The sequence below is a fragment of the Quercus robur genome, chromosome 11 (assembly GCF_932294415.1).
Source record: "Quercus robur chromosome 11, dhQueRobu3.1, whole genome shotgun sequence".
Lineage (NCBI taxonomy): Eukaryota > Viridiplantae > Streptophyta > Magnoliopsida > Fagales > Fagaceae > Quercus > Quercus robur.
Genome location: NC_065544.1, coordinates 5,648,670 through 5,665,900, shown reverse-complemented (window position 1 = coordinate 5,665,900; position 17,231 = coordinate 5,648,670). Strand labels below are relative to the sequence as shown.

At 30.0% G+C, this 17,231-nt stretch overlaps 1 protein-coding gene across 1 annotated transcript; it reads right to left on the bottom strand.

The window, feature by feature from the left end:
• Positions 1-4,112: 4,112 nt before the first annotated feature.
• On the bottom strand, positions 4,113-9,247 carry LOC126706609 (peroxidase 45-like). Its single transcript, XM_050406146.1, has 5 exons — positions 9,095-9,247; positions 5,893-6,114; positions 5,431-5,619; positions 5,046-5,211; positions 4,113-4,765 (listed from the first exon to the last, which is right to left on the bottom strand). Exons 1-5 carry the CDS (start codon positions 9,095-9,097, stop codon positions 4,359-4,361), a joined length of 987 nt encoding a protein of 328 aa, XP_050262103.1. The 5' UTR covers positions 9,098-9,247; the 3' UTR covers positions 4,113-4,358.
• Between the last annotated feature and the right edge of the window lie 7,984 nt (positions 9,248-17,231).

Genomic DNA, 17,231 nt, shown 5'->3' with positions numbered 1-17,231 from the left:
AAGTACTACTCCATACAAAACAAAAGTAAAAAAAACTAATTCACAAAAAAGAGAAAAAGCAATAGCAAGCGTACCAAAGAAATTGAAACTTAGGGTTTTCTCTCTTAGTGGAGACGGACAAAGGAGATTGCTTTAGGGTTTTCAAAGATTTTGTCTCTTATATATATATATATATATATATATAAAAGAGACTCCTGTTAGGACTCTCTCACTATTTAGTTTTAAAAATTAAATTTTTTTTAAATTAAAATGATGATGTGGAAAATTGTGGGAGTTTCATAAAATGATGATGTGGAAAATTGTGGGAGTTTCAAAGACTTCGGTTTTATATATATATATATATATATATATATATATATATATATATATAGATTTTCTTAAATAACAACATAATCATGACTCCTTAACTTTTCAATTTTCAAGTGGAACCAGTTTTCAACCAATGTTGTTTAGCTTATTTTAATAGGTCTTCATTTAATGTCTTGTAGCTTATGTCTTATGCATTTAACTTTTAAATAGTCTATTTAATTACATTGATTGATTTTAGGCTCTCTCTCTCTCAATTTGCTTTACCCTACATTTGGTTGGGGTGATTTTAGGGAGGAAGGAAAATGAAGGAGAGAAAAGTTGAGAGAAAATGATGTTTTTGGTTGTTTGGTTGAGGGTGGAAAAAAGGAGAGATTTTGGTGGGGTCCACAAGTTTTCTCTTCTCCCCCTTTAAAATACAATCTCTCCAAACTGGAGAGAAAATTGGAGTGAAAAATATGAAAAATATTTGGACAAAACTGCTCCCACCTCTTTTAACGTTTCTGGCTCCTTTTTTTTTCTTTTGACTTTTTCTTTCTCTGTTAATGGTAGCTTTTTTTTTTTTTTTCGTTTTTCTTTCTTTGGTTTTGTCAGGACATGGTGGGTTCTTCTTCTTTTCCTTCTTTTTTTTAAATTTTTTTAATTATTTTTTTAAGAAAACACTTTTGAATTATTTCTTATGCTATTTTTTGAAATGTCCACTTTCATCTATACACAATTTTTTTTAGAAGTATAATGTACTACTTTTTGTTTTATTTAAGAGGGACATGATGGTAAATTTATACAAACCTTATTTTCAATCAAACCAAAAAATTTTCCATCCCTCCACTTTTCCACCCTCTCAACCAAACACAAATGAGGAAAGCTAAAAACTTTTCTATCCTCCCACTTTTCCATCCTCCCTCTATTTTTTATCCTCTCACTTTTCCATCCTTCCAACCAAATGGACCCTTAGTCTTTTGATTGTTGTCAAAGCAACTAATGAGGAAGAATGTTATCGTTGAAGTCAAATGTTTTTTCTTTCCTTTTTGATAATAAGAATTTCAAATAACTTGTTTAATATAAAAGTTTTATAAAAATAACGCTATAAATTTCTTTTATATAAATAATTAATGAACTATGTATAGATAATTGATACATATATATATATAGCATTCTCATATATATATATATATATATATATATATATATATAAATGCATTTAACCCATTAAAAGGTGGTAATTAACTAGTACCTTGTCATAAATGCAATTTTTTTTTTTTTTTTTTTGGCTCTTAGGTAGAATTATACTTTAGCCTAAGATAAGTATATATGTGTGTAAAACTCTCTCCTAAAGACTTGAACACCAACTCTTCCCCCCCTCCCCCCCCCCCCCCCCCCCCGGGACCCCTAACACCCCAAAAACACTTATACTTCTTGTAAGGGTGATAGGCCCAAGAGTACATATCTATGTATATATTGGGTCAGGGGCCCAATCCGAGGACATTAAATAGTCTGAGGACGAGTAAACACCTTCCTAAGAATCCATGTTGGTAAGTAAAGAGGTGAGGTCTGATCATGACCATCCAAGAAGGCAGTCCGAGGAGGAATGCTTCCTCGGCTGAGCAAAGCCGAGGTCAGAAGGTGCTGTCTGACACCAAGAGCAATGTTCCGAACGATTACCCTGATAAGGATAAGTATCCATAAGGAACAGGACAGAGGGAGGCCATGAAATATCTAAAAGGAAAGCTGCTACCACCGCATTAAATGCTTTGCAGTTAACTTTCTGGCCACATTAATGAAAAAGTAATACCTGAACAGTATCTTTCAACCTTACAGCTACTCCCCAAAGGCTTCAAGAAGGTGCTGATAGGACAAAGATCAACATTAGCAATCTAGTCTACACGTGGAGGGTAAAGATGAAGGAGGAGGATAGTATAAAATAGAAAGAAGATCCTGAAGAAAGGGATCGAGAAATTGAGAGAAAAATACTGTAGCAATCAAAAGTGGAATTTGTAATCAAACTTGAGAATCAATATATAAGAACTAATCTCCTCGGACTATGCTGAGAACAATTTTCTTCAGATTAAACCAGTTTATCTTCATTTTCTTGTCATCTAGATCCACTTTACTTGTTGTCTAACTCATTAAAGCCTAGTTTTCCAACCCACTCTCAATAAATTCATTGTATTGGACTCTTTGGGTCTAAGTTCATACATCCTTTGGGCTTGGGAGCCAAATTGTGACCTTACACTTCTAAAGGAATGTATGTAACACTTAATTGAACCTTAGACCACTATGAATATAGAAAAGTTTAGAACTTGACATCTACATATAGGCAAGCAATTTATGGTGCACAATACAATCATCAATAAAGTTAGGGACACAACAAAACTTCAAGATAATTTCACATTTTTAGTTAGCCTACAACCTTACACAGAAGCCTACCATAATTTGTAATTTAATTTGTTAAAAGAAGATTCTAAAAATAATAATTAATGACCAATGTGTGAGGAGGTCACATAATTTGAGAATATTGTAAAATTGTTATGAATTTTTGAAATAGTGTGACTACCATTATTTAGTTGGAATCTTTTTCCTAGAATATATATCTTACTAAATTGTTGCCCAAAATTTTTAGAAAATTTTATTTTAGAGAATAATATTTTTTTAATAGCTATCAGGTAGATAGAACCATGATTGAAGCTCTCTACGTACCCGTTTTTTTCTCCCTTTTTAATCTTTTCGGGCAAATTACAACTTACTCATCTATGACTTAACTAAAATTTAAGTTGCCTACTTATAGTTTGAAATTTGACACTTTACCTACCTGAGATTTGACTAAAATTTAAGTTGCTTACTTATGATTTGAAATCTCATGATGCAAGTGTTCCGCAAAATTCTTTTTCATCTTATTTGATATTGTATTTTTATGTTTTTTGTGTTTTTGGAAGAAAGAGACATAAAAGTTGAGTAAAATTACATATTTAGCCATGTTTTTAACAGAGATGGGTTATGGAACTCTAACTGAGTTAACCTCTGATGGGTAAAATGTTAAATTTCAAATTATAAGTAGATAACTTAAATTTCAACCAAATCACAGGTGAATAAGTTGTAATTTGCTCAAACTTTTTAACTATATTCTGCTTCTATTTCTAATCTCATTGCTTATGACTTGCCATCATTGACTGACTGCCCATATAGGCCAATGGGCCATAAAAGTATAAAAAATTAAACCCAAACGTTTTGTTTGGAATCCATCGTGTACTTTATTCTAAACCCACAAACCCAACAACCCATTCAAAATAAACAATCTAAAATGAGTATTATATAGGACACAATACCGACACATTGCTCTACTATTTGTTTCAATTTAAAACATTTTCTACAAGTGAACGTTTGGTGCAGTTAAAAAAATCTTGATCAATAGAAATCATTTACGCCAGTGATGAAGAGTAACTGAAATGGTGAAAATGTAAAAGAAAAGAAAAAAAAATTTTCAAAATCAAGTCTCACTGGAAAACCCTTTTTTTTCTCCCTCTCGTGCCACATTACCGGTATGATCTAACTCGATGACCAAGTGTTGTACTAAAGGAGTATACCCAACCGGGTATACTCCAATTGACAAATGTTTGTATTCCCAACCGGGTCTTTGATAGTTGGCGACAGTGATTTTTGTGTCTTTCTTCTCTCTCTTTCTCTCATGTTGAGGCTGATAGTTTATTAGACCAAATTTGACTAAAAACATGTTGAGGCTGATGTGAATGCTTTTATAATGAAAAACACAAATAGTAAGGAACATATATAAAATCTTGGACATGGTAGCAATTGCCAACTTCAGTATGCAACCTCTGCTTATCACCAGTAGTCAGAAAATTTGCTTTGAATGGTCCTTTTTAGGTACTCTCAAGTCGTAATTGTTTGATTTGACATTTTCTTTTTGTAGGTGAACTTATCACTTTTATTTTATTCTGAAAATTACAATCAAAAAGCTAAACACTTGTAGGTTGTGATACAATCATAGATAACAAAGCTAGAAGAAAAATCATTAAAAGAAAGAATGAATCTCTCTTCTAGTTAATTCGAGTGCAATCACGACGAATTTCACCTTGATTTCCAGTATTAACCCCTACTCGGCCTAGTTTGGTTATTGCAGTCACAAAGGCCTGTTGAAAAGCTCCATTGTTTGATGCAAACAAGTTAACAGTGGACTTTGATCTTGTATCTGTAAACAATATCTCATCAGAGCTGAAGAGACCCTTTCCTTGCTGAAGGTTTTTGTAGTAAGCATTGTCGAATCTATTAGGTGTGGTTGGGTCCATATTAATGGCAATTCTAGGATCAACGTTTATCGGACACATCTGTCTAAGTTGCAAAGCGTAAGCTGAATTTAGTGTCGGGTCAATCCGGCTTTTGGGGCTGAAGTTGTAGATTCGATTGGAGAAACGGCCGCAATGAGAGAACCCAATTGTGTGTGCACCTAATAGAAACATAAAACTTCACAAGTCAGCTAATATGTTGAATGTCCGATATTAGAGATACTACAAATTTTATCACATAAATTCTACAAATTGACATATCATTAATTAAAAAAATATTCAAACATTAGTATTTTGTTGTTGAAAAATTTATAATAGTTTTAGCCTTACAAAATATTTTGCTTTTTGTGTCTTATAAATAAGAGTTACTAAACCATGTCAAACGTGTGTTATATAGAAAATTCTAAGAGCTAGAACAAAGGGCTTGAAGACTTCAGGTACCTGATAAGGCAATCATATCTGTCTGGGTAAGACCATTTGAGCTAAACATGGCATTGAGCTGGTCTAAATTGAAATCTGGATGAGGAAGATGCCTTTGAACACTGGCAGCAGTAGATATCCTCCCATCACGCCTCCCCAATTCGACTGTGTATGATGGCCCCCCTGCCTGTATTACATGTCAAAGCATATACCATTTGATCAAAGTGTTGGTGCTAAATAATAATGATTGTGGAAGTTAAACTATGTATAAATTAGTTGAGAGTTGAGCTGTTGAAAGTTCAAAAATTTTCATAACTATACATCTTTTTCCAGCAATGTTTTCACTGAAAATGACAAATAATGAACTGAAAAGAGAGAACCAACTGTTTGTTGGGAGTCCACATACCAATACTACCACATCTCTAGTGGCAAGAGCTAGTATATCAGCACAAGAAACTTTGTTTGTGCACCGAGAATCACTATCAACAGCTGCCTTAGCTTTGACCACAGTGTCAAATCCATCACCAGCAAGAGAAAGGTCATCAGGGTGATCCTTCTCTGATGGTGAGGCAATCAACACTGAAGCATCACATCCCTGTTCCAGAAGAAGCCAATATCTTAATATATAGGTAACATCTTGTAAACTAACCATGATACCAAAACTGATATTAACAATGCTATGGACACACAAAATTTAATATGTTTTTTCAAAATTTATCAAAGTAACAGATTGTGATCAGTGCAACATCACTTTAACATTAGATTAGGTCTAATTAATGTTACTTTTATCATACAACAATCACAATCTGTTACCTCAACCCTTATGAAAAAAGTATTGAAATTTGTTGTGTGAGATAAGACTACAAACCCGAACAAAGCAATCGTGGAAAAAGAGTCGAAGAGTTGCTGGGGCAGTAACAAAGGTCTGCTGGAACTTCTTAGCGACAGCTGAGCGGACTAATGATTCAACATTTGGGCATGTGTTCTTGTAGAAATCACTTCTAAGTTGAGCTGAAGTAGTGGTTAGAAGGAGAGCAAGAAGCAATAATGACAAAAGAATGGCACTGCGAGATTCCATTGCTTCTTGTTGCTGTTGTTGTTTTGCATGTAAGGGATTATTTATACAGAGAATTTGAAGACAAAAAAAGGATAGTAAGATAATGTTATACCCCTAGTTGAGACAAAGAATCCTGCAGGAACACTCTGGCCTTAATGCATGGATTTTTTTTTCAATGTTATTTTATTTGTTCGCCATCGATGTTGAAGAGGTGTGACAATAGAAAATATTTCGAAAATTATTCAGAGATAAAATTGTTAAAATTGGAACCATGTGGAACAAATCGACTGCAAACTGAAATTTGGAGGGATAAATATTTATTTCAACCAAATTTTTTCAAATAATTGAAGTATTGTAGAAGTGCATGCATGAACAGGTTTTTATTCTCACACATATACAATTTTACATTTTTTTTTTATATCTATGTTTATGTATTATAATGTAAATGTTATCGCATCAATTGTAGATATATGTGTGAAATAATAGACGTGAATAAGTGTGTACAGTGTAAAAAGAATATTTTTCTTGCATGGATATCTATTTCTAAGGATTGTAGAGTCCACTCCTACAATGAATAGGACAATGAACATGTTCGACAGACAATGAAAGACAATCTGATCTCCATTTTTAATGTTGGACAATAGGATTGTAAATAAGTTGGCAACTCAGTACATGTGCACCTCTGCCGACTACGTTGCAATCTGGTGCCCTTCACTTCACCGCCCCTCTCCAAAATAAAAGAAAAATAATTAAAAAGTAAGCCACTTCTTGATGTGATTTGATTTGAATTTTGATTTGCCAATTATGCTATGTACTTCCAGTCTTCCATCATACGAATCACTGTGAGTACATTTAAATAATTTAAATCATTTGTTGTTGGTAAAACTCTATCACAAACACTTAAAAAGTCCAACAGGGTTAGAGATTAGTATCATTATTTAAGTGTTATGGAAATATGTGGGTTAAAAAATATTGTGAAAATATGTGTTTTAGTATTTAAACACTAGAAACTGTTGTTTAAACAACTACACCAAACATCCCCTAAAAAATTTATTACCAAAAATCTCAAAAAGTTTCTAGATTTAATTTAAAAATATTTTCATCATCTATTATAATCTTTTATTCAGATGAAAATTCAATCTTTAACTAAATAAACCTACCAATTTCTTAAAAAAATTTAAGGCTCTTAAAACACTTTTTCAATAGTGCTCCAATACACCCTTTTAATCTTTTATCATTCATATAAGAAAATGTATTACTATTTATCAATCTTTTTTTTTAACCTTTAGTTTGGTAAGCCTTCTAGCTCGTGAAGGCATTATTTAATATACCAAGTACACAAAAAGATAGAAGCTTGTAAGAGAAATTCCTATCAAGATTCTTTTATGTGGAGCTAAATTTGGTGTATAGTAGAAATAACAATTGCTGATAAGAAACTTCATGCTAAACTAAAGTAATAGATACCTTATTTTAGTTTAGCTTTTTCACCATAGTTTTAAAAATTATTTGCTAACCACCTACAGTTGCCAGTCAAAACTTATAAAAAACAACATTAACAATGCACAATATTCAACACGTATTACCTAACTACAAAACCTTTTTTCTCCTTTCTGTTTTCTCGCAACGAAACAAAACTTGAACCAAAAGAAGAATGCTCAGATATATACATGGTTTTTGATCTTGGAAGGTCAATTTTATTCGTAAGTAATGTATCTAGGAACATGCTCATAAACATAATAATTATATATATGTAGATAAGGCCATAAAATATATGTGACTCTTAATTAATGTTTTTTTTTTCTTAGATAAGATGGATTTGAACTATGATACCCATTCTATGATGATTGTTGTTTAATATCAAGCCAAGACATCGATTACTTTTTTTGTATAGGTGGGATTCAAACATCTGTATCTTTTATTTGAAAACAAAATAATTTATTAGTTGAACTAAATGGGACTTACATTTTAAATTAAATTTTTGGTAATATAAATTGTCACAAAAAAATTTGATATGTTGTTTATTATAAACGTAAGGCTAGTACATTTCATTTCTATTAGTACATTAGTAAAAACAATATAATCTTAACTATATTTTAAGCAATTAATCATTAGCGTGAATGAGAAAGAAAATGTTTTTTTTATAAGAAAAAAAAAGTTTGACCAAACATTTCAAGTACAAAATTAGATATATTATCACCCAAGTGGACCAAATCAATTGTATGCCCATGTACTTGTAGAAGAAGCAACTTAACCTTGAGTTAGTCTAGGGTTAGTCAACTATTCTCTAATATATAAACTCTATATTAGGTTCTTTATAACGAATACAAACCCTCTATACCATTTTTTGTGTTTCACTTTATATTCCATCAATCATAACTTGTCATGTGCAATTTTTTTTCTATTTTAAACTTAACTTTGGTTATTTTATAAGAAATGTCAAACAAATACATGATTAGTTGTAATTGGTGAAACATAAAGTAAAATATAAAATGTAATACAGAAAATTTGTATTCTTTGTAACTCAAGGCTTAATATAATATGTAGCCATCAATGGCTCTAACACCATGGACATAAGTAGTTAAGCGGAACCACAAAAATCTTTGTGTGTACTCTCTTTCATGCTTCCGTTTATTATTCAATCATTACACACAATCACACAACAACTTTAACACAAAGGTTGTGATGTTGGTAATCTAAGTAAGTGATGAATTCGAATTTAGTTCATATTTAATTAAAATAAAAATAAATAAACAAATAAGCAAATAGTATTATTATTATTAGGCTTAGTGTGATACTTGATAATAAATTCACCTTTGGGATTCTTGACATTAAGAATAAAAAAACAAGAGCTATCAAAAAAAGAACAGAAAAGAAGACTACTAAGAAAATGACACTATAGGAGAGGTAAAAAAAAAAAAAAAGGAAAGTAAATAACCCATAGATTTTGAAATATGATGAAATGAAATGGTGCATTAATCCATAAAAGTTAATCATAAAATTTTTCACAGCTCACCATGTGATCAGCTTCTATAAGTTTCTTTGGGAAGAAGACGAACCAGAAGGACCAGGAGATGAGCAGACTATAATCTGACCACGAACTCAATGGAAGTTGCTCTGAAAGTTGGCTAGGAAATAAGAAAAATTAACGTTATTAGCCATATATGAACCTTAGAAGATGCACGGGCACCCTGTGAAGACATATGTTGCACGAGACTGGATTTATCCCCAATCACACGGCATGGTAATTGAGTGAATTGAGACCATCCTGTGGAGATTTTTGTTGAGTGTTTTTTCTTTCTTTTTTATTTAAGATAAAATTGCAGTCTTTTTTTTTAGTTGATATATGAGAAATTTGATGATTCATTTTTTTTATTATTATTAAAAAAAAGTTGGAAAGATGATTCATTAATATTGATATTTAGTGGGTTTTTTTTTTTTTTGTTCATGTAATCACTCACTTAGCACAAAAATTAAAATACTTAAATTAGACACATGGCACAACATTAAGTTTCAATTGAAATCTAAATTCAATTTGGATTCTAATTGCTTCTTCAACCAAAAAAATACCCAAGAATCTGATAATTTAACTAGCATTTTCTAGTGTTTCCAACATATACATCTAGTGTGCATTTGGGAAGCACATTTTGCGCTTCCCACGTCTGCATTTCCATGTTTTTTCTATTTTTTTTTTTTTTTAGCCACAGTTGTTGACTTTTTTTCAGTGTACAGTGCACATCAGTGGGTCCTGTGCACTGTTCACGGGACCCACAAACTTCACTTTTCAGTAATTTTCTCATTAAAAATGGGTCTCACGGCACTATTCATACATTTAAAAATTATTTTGCTACAGTGTTTATAGTTTTCAGCAAAATAAGCTGTATCCAAACGAACCCCTAGAATTCAAATTTCTACTTTTCTATTATAAATATTGAATTATCAAAAAAAATTAAATAATAAAAACAAATGACCAACATTGCTGATGATGGTGGCGGTGGCGATTGGTTTTAGCTTCAACAACGTTTTGATTAGGCCTATACTTTTATATAATCGAATTATAAAATGATCAAGTTTCTGCCCTAGGAGTTCTGAATTTTGAGCGTTTGGCTTCCAATTGGTAGGGTCTAGATTCTTGCATTTTTGTTTCTTTCTTTTGACTGATTGAGAGGCTTTGTGTCAAAGAGATTTTTTTTTTTTTTTTTTTTTTTTTTAGAAAAGGAGCGTAGCACTAATAGGTTGTTGATTTATAAGGTCATTTATGTGAATTATTTAAATAAGTCACAATACTCCTTAAAAAAGTTATGTGACTAAAATTACACATGAATGGTCTCTTCAATTACCACATAATGAATTTGAGGAAAATAGCTCCAAATTGGTTTGAAGCTAATCGTTTATCTATTATGATATAAGGTTTAAGTAATAGTCCAATAGTAATGACATTTTTTGTAATACTTTTTATTTGTGATTCAAAGTTTCAAACATCACAGGCCCTTTTGAATATACATTACTGTCAGTTTCTTTAAAATTAATATTTTCCCCTCTCGCTGTATGTGTGTTAAAAAATTTAGTATTCTCAAAAAAAAAAAAAAAAAGTTTCAAACATCACCTTTCTCTCTCCCACTATCTAACTATATATATATATATATATATATATATATATATATATATATATTTATATAATAATACAAATAAATAAACATTTATTATGATATTTGAAACGTAGGTTTCAGCCCTTTTTATCTGCCAATTTCAGTTGTCACTTGCCAACCTCTACTAGAGATGAACCGTTTACGACTTGGAATAAATTGACAAATAGATATGCTGAAAATGTTTGTAAGACTGTATCCATTTGGGAATAATTTATCTATTTTTTTGTTAAAATTTTTTTTATTGAAAGTGTGTTAAAGTATACTTGTACCTTGAAAAATTTTTTAAAAATGAGATTTTAAAAAACTATACATATAAGTTAAAAGTTGAGTTTATAAACTAATGTCAAACCAACACAAACACAAGTCCACTAAAACAATCGCTTGTTTAGCACCTATCAATACATTGATGACTCTAATATTACTGAAATAAACTATCTTTAGTGTAACAATTCATAAAGCTGTGGATATTCTGGGATTTTTCATTATAATGAAAACAGTATTAGGCTTCACATGTCAGCTATTTGTGATAGTGCAAAACAGTATTTTAATTTCTTACTTTAGTAATGACACAATTATCATAATATCATAATAGTACTGCTATATTAATATGCCTAACCGTGCTACAATAATAGATTCCAGTTAGCTTAACCAATTAAGTCTTTTATCGTCAAATAAAAAATGAGGAGTTTAAACTCTATTTAAAAATTAATCACTATCTCAGATCTGATAATAAAGAACAATTATTATGAAATAGGCACCATAAATTGAAATTCTACTGTGTCTATCCAAAATAAATAAATGTCATGCTCAGAGTTTGTTGACTTTATTCTAAATTCATGAATGATTGGAAACATGGTTTGTCCGCAGTTTTAGCACAATGTAAATGTCAATGACAATAAGTTTGACATGCATGCTATTAACAGCAAAAAGATTCTCATAATTAAGCTTAGACAACACCAACTATGAAGACAAAATTAACTAGATTATGTGAGACGAGCTCTCGTGCACTACGCTAATTGATCACATTTGAAGCCGTGAAACATGGATCAATTATTATATACCTAATTAAGCATATTGATGAGGTTGATCAAGTTAATTATTCCTGACATGACTTTCAAAATTTTATTCTTAAGCGTCATATGGACAGTGAAAAGAATAAGGAATATTGGTGCATTATTACCTAAGCACAACTGAATAATGGTCCATTGACTTGATAAAACACCCCCACATGGGTTTCCAATGGCAATCGTTGTCAGAAATTAATAACAAACTGAAGGGCCATAAACAAAACCATTTTTTTTTAAAGGACAACACGATGTCTCTCTTGTATAGGGAAATATTATATATCCTAAAGAAAGGGAAATTCTTTTTTATACATTATACGGTATAATGTAAATTTACGTTGTAGGGATATAAATAATGACAAATATTGTACACATTTGCAAAAAGTGTACAATATATATATATATATATATATATATATTTTTTTTTTTTTTTTGCAAATATGCACAATATTTGTCACTTTTTGTATGTCTACAATGTAAGTTTCATTATAAGTACAATATAAACATATAGAGGTCCTTAAAGAAAATAGCTCAAGTTTGGCGCATAAAAAAATAAATAGATAAAATCGTCCTCAAAACAGACTATGCATCCTTTTTCTCTCTCTCTCTCTTTTTTAAGGTATATAATAGGGGAAGAAAGAGGTGGAGTTTGAACCCTGCACAGACATGAGCAGAGGCGGCTCTACAGCCAGCCCAGGGGGTTCATTTGAACCCCCTGACCCGACCAAGAACCAAAAATTATATATAAAATATATTTTTTTTAGACCCCTAAAATAAAATTTTGAACACTCTTAACCCTAAATTTTGTTTAATCCCAATTGAAATAAACTTGAATATAATCATTTTAGTGCTATTTTCACAATAATTTTACAATAAAAATTAAGTGGCAAGTTTTAATTAGTTTCTATCTAAACCCACAAATAACAACACTTTTTTATATATCTTTGACAACTTGTCACCTAAATTTTGTTGTAAAAGTGTCATGTCAGTGGCTAGCTGTGCTCTTAAAAATGCTGCTTCATTTTTTAAAATAAATAAATCCTCTCTCCAGACTCTAGCTTACTTTGCCATTGGCCGCAGAATGAAATTGTTTTTCCTGCACTTTTCTTCTTCATTAGCAAAAAATTACACAACTTTCAGCACACAAAAATTACAATACTATTGACTCCCCTAGAAAAAAAAATCCTAGAGCCGCCACTAGACATGAGGTACCATAAATGATATCATTACTATTGGGTTATCACTTAACTCTGATTCAAAACTTTTCAAGTGGAACCATATTTCAACCAATGTCATGTAGCTTATGTCTTCTATAGATTAATTAAACAGTCTTTATTATTTAAATTAAATTATAGCTATTTACAAATATCACTCTTGGACTTTATTGTATATGTCAATTTGGTTGCTTAAACTTCAATTTGATCCCTTGTAATTTTACTTTCTCAAAAAAAAAATTCCTTGTAATCTATTTTTGTAAAAAATTAAACCTTTGACAAGAACTTACCATTAAAAAAATAACACATATAATCACATGATATATATATAGTTTTTGTTGCATCATTATTTTTTCTTCCATCATAATAAGTGGTGGGAGGGGAAATTTGAACCCAAATTCTTCTCATTTGAAGAATCAAGCAATATCACTAAGCTACACAGCTTTTGGCGCATCTATCTATACAATATATACTAACAGAATATTAGCAATTAATTTTGTTAATCTCCTGTTGTGCTATGTCAAAAACATTTCTTGACTCTTTTTCTCGCAATCATTCCTCACTACACCATTAAACTTCCTCTGCCTTTCTTAATTCTTTTTCTTCCTATCATTTCTCACCTTACTATTACTCTTCCTCCAACCTTTCTTCTCCCTTTTTTGACTCTTCTTCTCCCCCCATCTTCTTTTTCATAAATTTGCTATTACACCTCTCTCCCACTCATTCCATGTTCCGCCTACAACAACAACAAAAATATTACTCTCTCATTCTTTGATTTTCTTCTTTTTGTTAGTGGATTTTTTTTTTTAATTGTTCACACCATCTCTGTTATGGATTTTTGCTTCTTTCTTGTAGCTCTGCTTCGCATAAATACATTTTTGTGCTTTTGGCACCTCTGCTTCTCTCTCTTATAATTTTTTATTTATTTTACTTATTGTTAATATTTAAATGTTTTGGAAGTGAGAATTTGGGTTTATATCATAATACATTTTATTTGGCTTTATATTCAAATGTGCCTACTGCTTGTTTGGATAATTTATTATTACAAAGTCTATCCCTTATGGCTTTGATTTCATTATAATTTTAGTTTGTTTCGTTGGATTTTGGGTCTTGGAAGAGTTTGATCCATTTTCTTTCTTTTCTTCAATATATAATTGCTTTAGATACATTTTTTGTGTATGATTATTGGGGAGATAAAGTTGGATATTTATGTGATTTTTTTTTTCAAATCATAGTTTCGTTAGGTTTGGGTCCTAAAAGTGTTTGTTTACATTATTTTTCTTTTATTCAAATTATGACTTTTTAGTTACGTTTTCTATATTTTCATGAGAGAGAGAGAGAGAGAGAGAGTTTTGATATTGCTATGAATTTTCTCTTATCATTTTGTTTCTGAATCTTGGCTTTTTTGGGCTTTAGGTCTTGAAAGTGTTTGTTTCATTTATTATTAATTTTATTTGATTTATAAAAAAATAAAAATAAATAAAAATAAAAATTAAGCATGTTTTCTATGTTTTGGATATTAGGGGGAAAATTTTTGGATTTTGATGTGATTTTATTTCTTTTGGATAACTTACACTGACACCCCCAATGTATAAAAAAATTAGACTCACTACACTTGATTTTCAAAAAATGACACTTTGTCCCAAATGATCAAAATAATAGACACTTTGTTCCCTTTCTTAAATAATTTTGGAGGCAAAATCTCAATTATTTTGATCATTTGAGGGAAAAGCATCATTTCTTTGATTTCACTATACCTCAAGGGTGTTAGTGCAATTTGCCCTTTTATTTTTCATTTTGAATGCTGATTTTTTTATTGAGTTTTGGGTCCTAAAATTTTTTAATTGAACTTCTATTTCTTTTTTTATTCTTAATAGATGTTTTAGATATGTTTTTTTTTTTTGGATATAGGCAAAAAAGTTGAGATTTTAAGAAATTTATTGGAGTATAATTGCCAATTTCCAGCGTACTTTGATAATATACAAAATTTTGTAAGTAAATGTTATTTAAGCATAAATATTTTTTTCTAACGTATCTTTTGAATTCATGAGAAAGTTTGTTTTAATTTTTATTTTGATAATGGAGAAATTGTTTGATTAATATATATAAATGGTCTTGTGGTAGCCACGGGGAGAGAGAGAGAGAGAGAGAGAGAGAGAGAGAGAGAGAGAGAGAGAGAGAGATGATAAGCTATAGTACCTCACCTAACTTGATGTGGGATTGCACCATTTTGAGAGAGAGAGAGAGAGAGAGAGTTGATAAGCTATGTTATCTCACCTAACTTGATGTGGGATGGCAACATCTTAGAGTTTTTTAGCAACACGCTAGCATGATGCGTGGCATTTTTTGGATTGGACTAGGCATATTTTGGCTAAAATTCCCATATATCCATCATGATACAAATGCTATAGCCATAAAGTACTGACTTCTTTTCCCTATTAAAAGTTCATATTCATTACTACCGTTCGAATTGCTGTTGTGCTTGAGATTGGGAGATACAAAAGAGAGAATAGAAGGCAAAGTAGAATCAAAGTTATTCAACCTGACAACTTATGTCTATGATGAAAAGTCTTTGAGCGAGTTGATCTTTCGTATCAAGTTCTATGTTTATAATTTGAAAACATTCAAGGATATTTATAGTAGAATAAGGGCATGTTTAGTGTTTGGTAATAGATCTAGAAATGAGATGGCTATTCATGTATAATAGACATTAAATTATTTGGTTACTTCTTTATTACAAGCAATAGTTATTAATTAGGAATAGTTATTTCTTAGTAGGTTTAACAACTTTTGAAATTAATATATTTCTAAAAAAAAATACAAACTTTCTATATACATCATTTTTTACAAAATATAACAACTAATTTTACAACCAAACATATGAATAGGAATAGTTGTCCCATTACAACATCATTTATTTCCAATAATAAAGCATATTATTCTTATTGTAATCTACATTCAATATACCAAATTTGCCCAATTGCCCTAAATCCTAACAACATTTAGCTTTGAATGTAATGCCTTTTGAACTTAAACTTAATAACTCTCTTCAAGTCTTTCAAGGATGAATGGACAAAATCTTTATAAAACTTAAAGATTTTGTGTAGTTTATATAGATGATACTTTTATGTTCTCATAAACAATACATATTCAGAAAAATAAATAAATCTTAAACTTGTTTGTGAAATATTCAAAAAAAAAAAATTTGAATAATCAATCCTCCAAAGATAATTGAGGTAAAAAGGGAATCTGTAAAATTTATAGGTTTAGTTTTAAATTAACCAATTTTTAAAATACAAAAACATATAATATAGAATAAGAGAACTGCCTAAAAAATTAGAAGTTTAAAGAAGGAAAAAAAAATTATTTAAAATTTTTTAGGTTTGGTGATGTTAAGGTTATTTAAAAATTTTAGGAATTCTTAATTATGGAAGAAATTGTATGAAAATAAATAAATTTCTAAGTAAATAACCTTTCTTTTCGAGAAAAAAAAAATTGTGTAGACGAAAAGCCAGAATTAGTTAAACAAATTTTAATAAAAATAGAAAATTTACTTGAGGTTTATTTTCCTGTAATTAAAAAGGTAGATAAACCAATACTTCCAGCAAATGCTTCAAAGTTCAGACAAATAAACATTTGTTTGAAGCTTTAGGTGTGCATTTTAAAATCGATATATACTAGAAATTTGACAATAATATGAGCATCAACCTAAAAAGTTTCGAATAGGAAATAGATCTAAAACAAATCCTACTCCTAGAATACTTCAAAAATAAAAAGAAGAGTAAAATACTATTTTAGTCCCTAAACTTTACTAAAAGTTTATTTTTTGTCCCTAAATTTTATAAAGTTCTTTTTTCATTCCTAAACTTTGTAAAGAGTTTTTTGAATAGTATAGAGACAAAAATAAGGATGAAAAAAGAAGTTTTTTTAATAGTTTAAGAATAAAAAACAAACTTTTAGTAAAGATTAAGAACATATATAAAACATTTTCAATAGTTTAGAAACGAAATATGAATTTTTCAATAGTTTAAGGATGAAAAATGAACTTCTTAAATTTTAGAGACGAAAAACAAACTTTTAGTAAAGTTTAAGGGCCAAGATAATATTTTACCCTAAAAAGAATTAATTTGTGGATATAATTATGAAAATTATAAAATAAAAAAACAAATGAACAAAATTATATGATATTTGAAAACATTTAGCAGTTAAATCAGCAATAAAGAGCT

Coding starts and splice junctions, on each gene's coding strand:
- LOC126706609 (XM_050406146.1), bottom strand. Junction 5,212..5,430: donor CTAGAGATGTGGTAGTATTG/GTATGTGGACTC, acceptor CATGTAATACAG/GCAGGGGGGCCATCATACAC. Junction 4,766..5,045: donor AGATATGATTGCCTTATCAG/GTACCTGAAGTC, acceptor TGTTTCTATTAG/GTGCACACACAATTGGGTTC.